Source organism: Procambarus clarkii, chromosome 64 (genome assembly GCF_040958095.1).
Source record: "Procambarus clarkii isolate CNS0578487 chromosome 64, FALCON_Pclarkii_2.0, whole genome shotgun sequence".
Lineage (NCBI taxonomy): Eukaryota > Metazoa > Arthropoda > Malacostraca > Decapoda > Cambaridae > Procambarus > Procambarus clarkii.
The window spans coordinates 25,597,288-25,610,099 of NC_091213.1; the positions used below are offsets into that span (position 1 = coordinate 25,597,288).

Here is a 12,812-nt window from a genome sequence, read left to right on the forward strand (position 1 = left end):
AAAACTCCTCAGGTCTTGAGGATGTAGACCCATGAAGCCTTTCTCTGGGGATGACACGCTTCAGCCAGTTTGGAAACTTTTGGGACAAGGTCACGATTCTTCTACGGAGTCTACAAAGGTCACCAAAGCGCTGTAGCGCTGTAGCAGTGAACGAGTCGAGTAGTCTGTACTCCACTTCCTAACACGGTAACTCGATGACATCAATAATCCTCACACACTCGGCATTAAGGTCACATTGCATTATCAATGACTTTCTCAGGTGTGACCTTCAGAGCGTCTTGTTGGATCACTTAACATTTGGTCACCAGTCATTACAAATGTTTGTAATAGATAATTTAGATGAGCTCAGCCACCCCGCTACCTGTCGCCTCGATACACAATTTTGGCTAGAGTGTACTGTATATGTGAGAGATGGATAGCACTAATATACATGGCACATGTATATTACATGGCACAATGAGTGATACATGGCACTAATGTATTGTTTGCGTAAGTACTTACAAGTCACAACTTTGTTATTTGCAACTCATAGTGTGTCAAGATGAGTATCTATGGGTCCTTTTCACATGTGGAATCCAAAGAGTAGCAATAATTTTTACCTGGGTCGTCAGGATCTGTTGCAATGGTGTAGCAACATCGTCAAGACCAGGCCTGGAGTACCAGCATCCCTGGGGAACCCAGATGGCAACCATTCTGCTACAGTGTGTGGCCGGAGGGGGGGGGGGGGGGAGTGAAAAAGGCCTCCCCTCAAAATGACGGTTTGTATGGTGACCACAATGGTCCCTCCCCCTCCCCCCCCCCCCCCCCCCTCTGATATTCGGTGGCCTCCTGGCGACCCTATATCCGAGGGTTAATTTTGTTGTTGTTACAAGAGGGTTGGGTTGGGTTCCGAGGGAGGGTTGTTACAAGAATGTAACAACTCTTGTATATATCTCAAAAAAAAAATTATTTTGTTTACGTGAATAAGTTATACATGAGATGAACACTGCTTCTAAAACAAGGCTTTTGCTACATCTGCATGAGATAGGCTTTTATATTATTACTATATTATGGATTGTACACAACTTGCAGGATTTTGTCTTTGTCTTCTTCGAAGGATTTTGTTTATTGATACTTACATTATTAATGGTAGTTGTTGCAATTACAGTTAGTAATTCTCCATAATACCTATCCTTAGCTGCATCCCAAGTCACCTTCACCTGCTCTTATGTGACTGGAACACTCACACTCTCCCTCTCACCATCAGCACGAGAAGGGGACGATGGTGAGCACCTTTGGAGCATTGCCGGAAGGTGGCCATTCTCACTACACTCCGTAGCCCAGACCCCTGCACCACACTTAGGGTGTAGCCTCTTCCAGACCCTTACCCCACACTTAGGGTGTAGCCTCTTCCAGACCCTTACCCCACACTTAGGGTGTAGCCTCTTCCAGACCCTTACCCCACACTTAGGGTGTTGCCTCTTCCAGACCCTTACCCCACACTTAGGGTGTAGCCTCTTCCAGACTCCTGCCCCACACTTAGGGTGTAGCCTCTTCCAGACCCTTACCCCACACTTAGGGTGTAGCCTCTTCCAGACCCTTACCCCACACTTAGGGTGTTGCCTCTTCCAGACCCTTACCCCACACTTAGGGTGTAGCCTCTTCCAGACCCCTGCCCCACACTTAGGGTGTAGCCTCTTCCAGACCCCTGCCCCACACTTAGGGTGTAGCCTCTTCCAGACCCTTGCCCCACACTTAGGGAGTAGCCTCTTCCAGACCCCTGCCCCACACTTAGGGTGTAGCCTCTTCCAGACCCCTGCCCCACACTTAGGGTGTAGCCTCTTCCAGACCCCTGCCCCACACTTAGGGTGTAGCCTCTTCCAGACCCCTGCCCCACACTTAGGGTGTAGCCTCTTCCAGACACCTGCCCCACACTTAGGGTGTAGCCTCTTCCAGACCCCTGCCCCACACTTAGGGTGTAGCCTCTTCCAGACCCCTGCCCCACACTTAGGGTGTAGCCTCTTCCAGACCCGTGCCCCACACTTAGGGTGTAGCCTCTTCCAGACCCCTGCCCCACACTTAGGGAGTAGCCTCTTCCAGACACCTGCCCCACACTTAGGGTGTAGCCTCTTCCAGACACCTGCCCCACACTTAGGGTGTAGCCTCTTCCAGACCCCTGCCCCACACTTAGGGTGTAGCCTCTTCCAGACCCCTGCCCCACACTTAGGGAGTAGCCTCTTCCAGACACCTGCCCCACACTTAGGGTGTAGCCTCTTCCAGACACCTGCCCCACACTTAGGGTGTAGCCTCTTCCAGACCCCTGCCCCACACTTAGGGTGTAGCCTCTTCCAGACCCCTGCCCCACACTTAGGGAGTAGCCTCTTCCAGACACCTGCACCACACTTAGGGTGTAGCCTCTTCCAGACCCCTGCCCCACACTTAGGGAGTAGCCTCTTCCAGACACCTGCACCACACTTAGGGTGTAGCCTCTTTTAGACACCTGCACCACACTTAGGGTGTAGCCTCTTCCAGACACCTGCACCACACTTAGGGTGTAGCCTCTTCCAGACACCTGCACCACACTTAGGGTGTAGCCTCTTCCAGACCCCTGCCCCACACTTAGGGTGTAGCCTCTTCCAGACACCTGCACCACACTTAGGGTGTAGCCTCTTCCAGACACCTGCACCACACTTAGGGTGTAGCCACTTCCAGACCCTTGCCCCACACTTAGGGTGTAGCCTCTTCCAGACACCTGCACCACACTTAGGGTGTAGCCTCTTCCAGACCCCTGCCCCACACTTAGGGAGTAGCCTCTTCCAGACACCTGCACCACACTTAGGGTGTAGCCTCTTCCAGACACCTGCACCACACTTAGGGTGTAGCCTCTTCTAGACACCTGCACCACACTTAGGGTGTAGCCTCTTCCAGACACCTGCACCACACTTAGGGTGTAGCCTCTTCTAGACACCTGCACCACACTTAGGGTGTAGCCTCTTCTAGACACCTGCACCACACTTAGGGTGTAGCCACTTCCAGACCCTTGCCCCACACTTAGGGTGTAGCCTCTTCCAGACACCTGCACCACACTTAGGGTGTAGCCTCTTCCAGACCCCTGCACCACACTTAGGGTGTAGCCTCTTCCAGATACCTGCCCCACACCCTGGGATGTACCGTCACCAATCACCTGCCACACCCAATATATGTGAAACAAATATTTTGACATTCTAGATTAACAGACAAGTGTGGACAGCCTAATATTAATTATAAATAAAAAGTGTATTAAATAATACAATTAGAACGCACGAATCTAGCGGAGGAATTGCATATATTTATATGATAATATTTGTAAAATCTAATTACAAGTAACAAAATTATTAAAATAACCCACCCAACCTCTAACTGGGATTCCTGATTAACTGTACACAATATTCTTGCTACGTTAGTGCGCGTGTGTGCGTGCACATGTGTTAGTGCGCATGTGTTAGTGCGCATGTGTTAGTGTGCACGTGTTAGTGCACATGTGTTAGTGCACATGTGTTAGTGTGCGTGTGTTAGTGCGCATGTGTTAGTGCGCATGTGTTAGTGCGCATGTGTTAGTGCACATGTGTTAGTGCACATGTGTTAGTGCGCATGTGTTAGTGCGCATGTGTTAGTGCGCATGTGTTAGTGCGCATGTGTTAGTGTGCGTGTGTTAGTGCGCATGTGTTAGTGCACATGTACTCACCTATTTGTGCTTGCGGGGATTGAGCTCTGGCACTTCGGTCCCGCCTCTCAACCGTCAATCAACTGGTTTACAGATTCCTGAGCCTTCTGGGCTCTATCACATCTACATTTGCAACTGTGTATGGAGGCCTGGTCGACGACCGGGCCGCGGGGACGCTAAGCCCCGGAAGCACCTCAAGGTAACCTCTGGGTAGGAGTCAGCCATCACCATATCACTTCCTAGTGCATTCCACCTGTTAACTATCCTGACACTGAAAAAGTTATTTCTAACGTCCCTGTGGCTCATGTGGGTACTCAGTTTCCACCTATGTCCCCTTGTTCGCATACCACCAGTGTTAAACAGTTTATCCTTATCTACCCTGTCAATTCCCCTGAGGATTTTGTAAATAGTGATCATGTCTCCCATTACTCTTCTGTCTTCCAGTGTCGTGAGGTGCATTTCCCGCAGCCTTTCCTCGTAACTCATGCCTCTTAGTTCTGGGACTAGTCTAGTGGCATACCTCTGAACTTTTTCCAGCTTCGTCTTGTGCTTGACAACGTACGGGCTCCATGCTGGGGCCGCATACTCCAGGATTGGTCTTACATAAGGTTCTGAATGATTCCTTACACAGGTTCCTGAATGCTGTTCTGATGTTAGCCAGTCACGCGTATCCCACAGATGTAATTCTTTTTATGTGGGCTTCAGGAGACAGGTTTGGTGTGATATCAACTCCTAAATCTTTCTCTCTGTCCGTTTCATGAAGTACTTCATCTCCCATTCTGTATCCTGTGCCTGGCCTCCTGTTTCCATCGCCTAGTTTCATTACCTTGCATTTACTCGGGTTGAATTTTATTAGCCATTTGTTGGACCATTCATTCAGTCTGTCTATGTCATCTTGTATCCTCCTACTATCATCTTCTGTTTTAATCCTCCTCATAATTTTTGTATGATCAGCAAACAATGAGAGGAATGATTCTATACCCTTTGGGAGATCATTTACATATATCAGAAACAGTATTGGTCTAAGGACTGACCCCTGCGGTACTCAAATTGTGACGTCTTGCCAATCTGAGACTTCACCCCTCACAGTGACTCGCTGTCTTCTGTTGCTTAGGTAATCCCTTATCCAATGAAGTACCTTCCCTTTCACTCCAGCCTCTCCGGTTTTTTCACTAGCCTCTTGTGTGGTACTGTGTCAAAGGCTTTCGGGCAATCCAAAAATATGCAGTCTGCCCGCCCCTCTTTTTCTTTCATGATTTTTGCCATCCCTGAACCATGTTGATTCTGTGTTACAAAGTTCTTTCGCTCCAGATGTTCCACTAGCTTTTTTCGCACAATCTTCTCCATCAGGTTGCATGGTATGCAAGTTAGGGACACTGGCCTGTAGTTCAGTGCCTCTTGTCTATCCCCCTACTTGTATATCGGGACTACATTAGCCGTCTTCAAATTTTTGGCAATTTCCCTTTTACCAGTGATATGTTATACACTATGGAGAGTGGCAGGCACAGTGCTTCTGCTCCTTCCTTTAGTATCCAAGGGGAGATTCCATCCGGGCCTGTAGCCTTTGTCACATCGAACTAGAGTACCACAGTACACAGTACCTCCTAAAAGGCTGTTACAAAATTGGAGCAACCGGCAGTAATAAAAGGTAAGGTGCTCCAGTGGATAAGGAAGAATCTAAGCAACGGGAAAAATCGAGTAACTGTGATGGGGGAGACATCAGAGTGGCGAGATGTCACCAGCGGAGTCCCACAGGGCTCAGTACATGGACCTATTCAGTTTCTAATATATGTTAACGATCTTCAGGAGGGTATAGACTCATTCCTCTCAATGTTTGCTGATGATGCAAAAATTATGAGAAGAATCTAGACAGATGGAGATAGACAGAGACTACAGGACGACTTTGACAAACTAGAGGAATGTTCTAGAAAATGGCTAAAAATGTTCAACTCAGGAAAGTGTAAAGTAATGAAAGTAGACGAAAAGAATAGAAAGCTGATTACAATATACCATCTGGGAGGTGATATCCTGCAAGTGTTAAACAGAGAGAAAAATCTTGGGGTTGATATAACACGGAACCTGTCCCCAGAAGCCCACATCAATAGGCATCATCAGCGGCATATGCTAGGTTGGCCAACATAAGAACTTAAGAACTGCCTTTAGAAACTTGTGTAAGGAATCGTTCAGGACTTTGTATACCACTTATGTAAGACCTATACTGGAATATTCAGCTCCAGCCTGGAGTCCATACCTAGTTAAACTGAAGACAAAGTTAGAGAAGATTCAGCGGTATGCCACCAGACTCGTCCCGGAACTGAGTGGTAGGAACTACGAGCAAAGGCTAAGGGAGCTGAACGTCACATCCCTGAAAAACAGACGAGTAAGGGGGAGACATAATAACCACCAACAAAATTCTCAGAGGAATTGACAGGGTAGACAAAGACAAACTTTTCAGCACGGGTGGAACATGAACATACCTTGAGGTTACCTTGAGGTGCTTCCGGGGCTTAGTGTCCCCGCGGCCCGGTCGTCGACCAGGCCTCCTAACATGGGGACAAAGGTGGAAACCTAGTACCCGAATGAGCCACAGAGACGTTAGAAAGAATTTTTTAAGTGTCAGAGTAATAGACAAATGGAATGAATTAGGGAGTGATGTGGTGGATGCTGACTCCATACACAGTTTCAAATTTTGATATGATAGAGCCCAGTAGGCTCAGGAACCTGTACACCAGTTGATAGTCAGTTGAGAGGCAGGACCAAAGAGCCAGAGCTCAACTCCCACAAGCACAAATAGGTGAGTAAACACACACACACACCCCACACTGCATCCTGCAGTGGGAGGGGTGATCAGGCTGCTTCGAAGTGAAAAAGTATATACGAGTGAATGATAAAACTTGGATTTTGACTAAAACCATAAGGTAGTGAAGAAATACAATAGAAATAGCATAACTGAAAATAGTTGTTGAATGCATAGTGGCAGTGTGAGGAGTGGAGCAGACCTCACACTGAGTGTGGCCTAACAGCCTCAATCTGTGACCGACCGGACCTCACCCCCAGCATCAACCCTCCCAACACCACATGGGGCAACCCGTTCTCGCACTTGCTTACAGTCAATATATGCTTATTTAATAAGTGCATATGTGACATACTAATTGATTGTGAATATTTTAGTTTACCTTGAAAAGCTTCATAGAAAACACCGACCTCACCTAACCTTCTTAGTATGTTAAGAAAAGCATCTTATTGCTTCTTAATTACAGTTATTACTTAACCTATATACCATTATATAATATACCATTGATAGTTTAAGTAATAATTGTAAATAAGAAGCAATAAGATGCTTATCTTAACATACTAAGAAGGTTAGGTGAGGTCGGTATTTTCTATGAAGTTTTTCAAGGTAAACTAAAATATTCACAATCAATTAGTATGTCACATATGCACTTATAAAATAAGCCAATATTGACTAAAAGCAAGTGCGAGAACGTGTTGCTCCGTGGGGAGACGCTTGGAGATTCACTCACCTATTGTGTTAGCGGGTCGGTAAAATAATTGGAACCCCTGTGAGTAAGGTTGGATTATAGCAATGACTAGGTCAGGAAGGGCGTCTAAGTCCAGCAGTATTATGATTGAAGAAGAGGATAGGTTTGTGGAGAAGATGATTGGGAAATTTTTAGAGAAGAGGGATGTTTGGATAGATGATTTAATCCAGGGGATTAAAAGTGAAATCTTTAATAAGATACAGGACGAGGTTCAGAGACAAAAACAAGAATTTATGGACTATATTCAAGCAGAGCAGAGTTGCATGGGAAAGTGAGATAACTAGGCTTACAACTGAATTTGGCAGGAATAAGGGTAGCATGGCATGGGAAGGGGAAGTGGTGGGAGATGGAGTAGTGAGTGTGGGAAGGGTGGGTGTCAGCTAGGGGGGGGGAGGCGACCAGCATGACCCTGCACTGAGAAAGAAATCAATCATAATCCATTGATTACTTGAAGCCAAGGCATCATCGAGGCAGGAAAGGATGGAGATTGAAGATTTTGAGTTACAGGGGATCTTGAGAGATATCAGAGCCGAGATGGCAGGGAATGAGGTGGGAATCCACTGCTACATTGGGGCATATAACTGTAACAAGAAACAACCTGTCCTGGTACAGTTCACTAACGAAGAGGTTGTGGATTACATACTGCAACACAAGCACTTACTCAGAGGTAGCGAAAACTATTACAACGTGTATATTGAGAGATACATGACCAAAGATGAGCAGATAGCCCACAGGGCAAGCCGGCCTCCACAACTCACCTCGTCAAATTTGAGCGTAGTTACCCCACCCCGTGCTAACGAGCCCACGCCTACTTCCCAGGTCACACCCTCCCCAAATCAGCCCTCCCTGCCCTTGCCTATCTCCCCACCACCTACCCTGATCCCTCTGACCCCACTACATTCGAATCTATCTGCTTCATCCCACATTCCAAGGACCCCTCATTCCCTCAACCCCCAAATTCCACCCAGCCCTCATCCCCTCAACCCCCAAAACCTGCCCAGCCCTCATCCCCTCAACCCCCAAAACCCGCCCAGCCCTCATCCCCTCGACTCCCAAAACCCGCCCAGCCCTCACCCCTCCTCATCCCCTCTCCGTTTATGTGACCCCATACCCTTGCGAGTGGGGGCGCATGGACCCCCATGGGGGATGGGGGACGCCCCCCCCCCCACCTCTTCCTCCATTTCCCTCTTTCCCCTCCTGCCCCAATGCCCACACCTACCCCTGAGTTCCCGCTGACTAATACAACCTCCCTCCCACTATCACTATCCATGTTCCATCCGCCCCTCTTCCCCCACCCCCTCTATCCTTCTCCCCTCCCCAACCTCTCCACCTCTAGCTGACTCTCAACCTTACGCCACCTCTCAACCCCTCTATACCTCTCAGACCCTCCCTGAAAGTAATGAAGGTAAAAGCACCTTCATCACCTTCAGTGATTAAGTGCTTAATTGCACACTAGTTTCTTTATCAGCTACCTCACCCTGTCAGGGTAAACGAGACAAATGTATGTGAATGCATGTGTGTGTGTATATATGTATGTGTATGTGTGTGTGTGTATGTATATGTATTGGTATAAAACATATATGGAAGCTGATCAGAATTACATTTCACCTTTGTGAATGTACATTAATGACACTATGTAAAAGACACATCTAATACTTTATGTAGGGCATACGTAAATCTGGGTATCTATGTATTTACGTATGTAAGTTAGCTTAGCATTTTAAAAGCTCCGAATCACCTTCTGTGGTTGAGTGTTCAATAAACCCCTTGAACTGTATGTTTAACACTTCTCTAACCCTGTCCATGGAGGACAGAAGAAAATGTATATATGCTGATTAGCATTGTAAATGCGTGGCCACGTCTGTGGTAGAAAATAATAATAAAAAAAAAAAAAAAAAAAAATCCCTAATCTACAAACCCAGTATGCCCTTGCTACTCCAGACCTACCTATCCAAGCCCTTCCCCAGACCTTCCTACCTACCTTCCTAGATGCCCAGCCCCCATTCGCCCACCAAGCACCCCTCCAGACCCCATTCACCCCCAGACACCCCCTGGATCCCCCCAGCCCCCATTCACCTACCAGACACCTCACCAGACCCCAGAGAAAGGGCGAACTCTGGTACCAGAGTTTCCATGAATAATCTCACGGTTTGGTACACCAATGCTGATGGGATATCTAGTAAAGCAAAAGAGATAAAAGAAAGAGTGAGTGAGGCAAATCCAGACATAGTTGCAATATTGGGAACTAAAATATATGACATGATCTCGGATGCATCTTTCACGAGGACTACCAGGTGATAAGAAAAGAGAGGACACAGAGACAGGGAGGTGGAGTAGCACTCCTAATAAAGCTGAAATGGAAGTTTGAAGACCTGGGAAATCGGGTTACCAATGAGAGCACAAGCTTCATACATGGAACTCTGACAGCAGTTAAGAGGAAGATTGTGATCTTGGTAATCTACAACCCCCCACCAAACAGTAGAAGACCCAGGCAGGAGTATGATGACAACAAGGCATGCATAGATGAACTGCAGAAGGCAGCAACATTATCTCACAGAATGATAGCGAAGCTGCTGGTCATGGGGACCTAAATCACGGAGAGATAAATTGGGAATCAAGGAATCCCCATGGAGGGGACGAAATGTGAGGAGCAAAGTTAGTAGATGTTATAGACAGGAATTTCCTAACACAACATGTGAAGGAAGACACAAGGGAAAGAGGAGGAGATGCACCGAGCCTATTAGACCTGATTTTCACCCAGAACGTAGAAGACATCAAGAATTTAGAGCATGAAATACCTCTAAGGGCCAGGGACGATTGTGTCCTAGTCTTTGACTATATGATGGAATTCAAACTTGTGACCATGGGACAAGAGGTCTGGGAAAGGAGAGTTGACTACAGGAAAGGGGACTACAGGAGGATAAGGGATTATCTGGGAGAAGATCAGTGGGAGGATGAAATTAGAGGAAAAACAGTCCAAGATATGACTGGTATGATATTCCGTATGACCAGGTCCATCGACCTGGTAATACGGAAATGCCAGGAGGCCGAAGATAAACTTATACCAACAGGAAAGGGAAAACATATGAGGAAATATAATAACCTGTGGTTAAGAGACAGTGTCAGGAAGCAAAAATGGCCAGCAGGCGGGAGTGGAGGAGGTACAGAAGACAAAGGACAGAAGACAACAGGATCAGATGCAACAGAGCTAGGAACGATTACATTCACATAAGACGAACATCGGAAAGGAACTATGCAAACGATATTGCAATCAAAGCGAAAAAGCAATCTAAATTACTACACAGCCATACAAGAAGAAAAATGTCCGTGAACGACCAAGTGAGAAGATTAAGGAAAATAGAAGGGGCATATACTGAAAGTAACAAGGAAATCTGCGAGGCACTGAATACCAGCTTCCATGGAGTGTTCACAACCGAGCCTGAGCAGCTCCCATTGTTAGAAGAGATTACCCTAGATGAAAGACTATCAGATATAGAGGTGACAGCAGAGGAGGTAATGAAACAGTTGACAACACTGGATGCAATTAAAGCGGTTGGACCAGACAAAGTATCACCGTTGATACTAAAAGAAGCAGTGCAGGCCCTCAGCGTGCCTCTGGCACGCTGAGGGCCAGATCTTTAATGAGTCACTTATGTCGGGAGAATTGGCCAGTTGATGGAAGAAAGCAAATGTCTTACCAATTTTCAAGAAAGGTGATATGGAGGAGGCACTTAACTATAGACCTGTATCACTGACAAGCATCCCCTGTAAAATACTTGAAAGAATAATTAGGCTATGACTGGTTGCACACCTGGAGAACGTTAGGTTTGTGAACAAACATCAACATGGGTTCTGGAAAGGGAAATTGTGCCTAATTAACCTTTTGGAATTCTATGATAAAATAACGAGGATAAGACAGGACAGAGATGGTTGGGCAGACTGCATATTTCTGGACTGCCAAAAAGCCTTTGATACAGTACCGCACATGAGGCTGCTGTTCAAACTCGAGAGGCAGGCAGGGGGTGGGAGGAAAGGCCCTAGCATGGATAAGGAACTACCTAACAGGAAGGAGCCAAAGAGTCTTTGAGAAAGACTTTTCATAGAGGTGAGAAGTCGGACTGGTGAATAGTAACGAATGGAGTACCTCAAGGATCGGTGCTGGGACCAATTCTATTTCTAATATATGTTAACGACATGTTTACAGGAGTAGAGTCCTACATATCGATATTTGCAGATGACGCAAAGTTGATGAAAAGAGTTGTGACAGATGAGGATTGCAGGATCCTACAAGAGGACCTGAACAGGTTGCAGAGATGGTCAAAGAAATGGCTACTGGAGTTCAACACGAGCAAATGTAAAGTTATGGAAATGGGACTAGGTGATAGGAGACCAAAGGGACAGTACACAATGAAGGGGAACTGCCTACCTGTGACGATGCGAGATAGAGTCCTGGGCGCGGACGTAACACCTAATCTATCTCCTGAAACACATATAAATAGGATAACGACAGCAGAGTACTCTACACTGGCAAAAGTTAGAACATCATTCAGAAATCTAAGTGAGGAGGCATTTTGGGTGCTTCACACTGCCTACGTGTGGCCAGTCTTAGAGTATGCCGCCTCATCATGGAATCCCCATCTGAAGAAGCATATAAGGAAACTGGAAACGGTTCAGAGGTTTGCAACGAGACTCAGCCCACAGTTACGAGGGATGGGGTATGAGGAGCGCCTGAAGGAACTGTGCTTTTCGACACTAGAAAAAAAGAAGGGAGAGGGGGGCACATGATAGGAACGTATAAAATACTCAGGGGGATTGACAGAGTGGACAGAGACGAAATGTTCGCACGGAATAGTAACGAACGAGGGGACATGGGTGGAAGCTGGAAACTCAGATGAGTCACAGAGATGTTAGGAACTTTTCTTTTAGCGTGAGAGTAGTGGAAAAGTGGAATGCACTTAAGGAACAGGTTGTGGAAGCAAATACTATTCACAATTTTAAAATTAGGTATGATAGGGAAATAGGACCGGAGACGTTGCTGTAAACATCCGATGCTCGAAAGGCGGGATCAAAGAGTCAATGCTCGATCCTGCAGACACAAATAGGGGAGTGCACACACACACACACACGCACACACACACACACACACACACAAAGGTCCCAAAGGTCCCCCCCAGAGAAGAAACAGAAGAGAGTCAGTTTCAGGGTGATGTACTCGAACATAGATGGGATCCCAAGCAAGACAAGTGAACTAAGGGAAAGAGCACAGGAAGTTAACCCAGATGTGATCGGACTCACTGAAACAAAACTCTCTGGAATCATAATGAATGCTGTGTTTCCCCAGGAGTACACAGTAATAAGGAAAGAGAGGGAAGGTAGGGTAGGAGGCGGAGTGGCCCTACTCATGAGAGAGGATTGGAGTTTTAAGGAGATGGCCATCCCGGGCTGTGAGGAGTTCAGAGACTACATAGCAGGCACCATAACAATGGGAGGACCAAGAATAGTAGTAGCAGTAATATACAACCCTCCACCAAATGACAGAAGACCCTGTCAAGAGTATGAAAACAACAACATGGCAGTTAACACTATAA

At 46.6% G+C, this 12,812-nt stretch overlaps 1 protein-coding gene across 1 annotated transcript; it reads right to left on the reverse strand.

Moving 5' to 3' along the window:
• Window positions 1-1,615: 1,615 nt before the first annotated feature.
• On the reverse strand, window positions 1,616-5,029 carry LOC138354804 (putative per-hexamer repeat protein 5). Its single transcript, XM_069309299.1, has 4 exons — window positions 4,874-5,029; window positions 4,509-4,664; window positions 2,948-3,163; window positions 1,616-2,839 (listed from the first exon to the last, which is right to left on the reverse strand). Exons 1-4 carry the CDS (start codon window positions 5,027-5,029, stop codon window positions 1,616-1,618), a joined length of 1,752 nt encoding a protein of 583 aa, XP_069165400.1.
• Window positions 5,030-12,812: the final 7,783 nt, after the last annotated feature.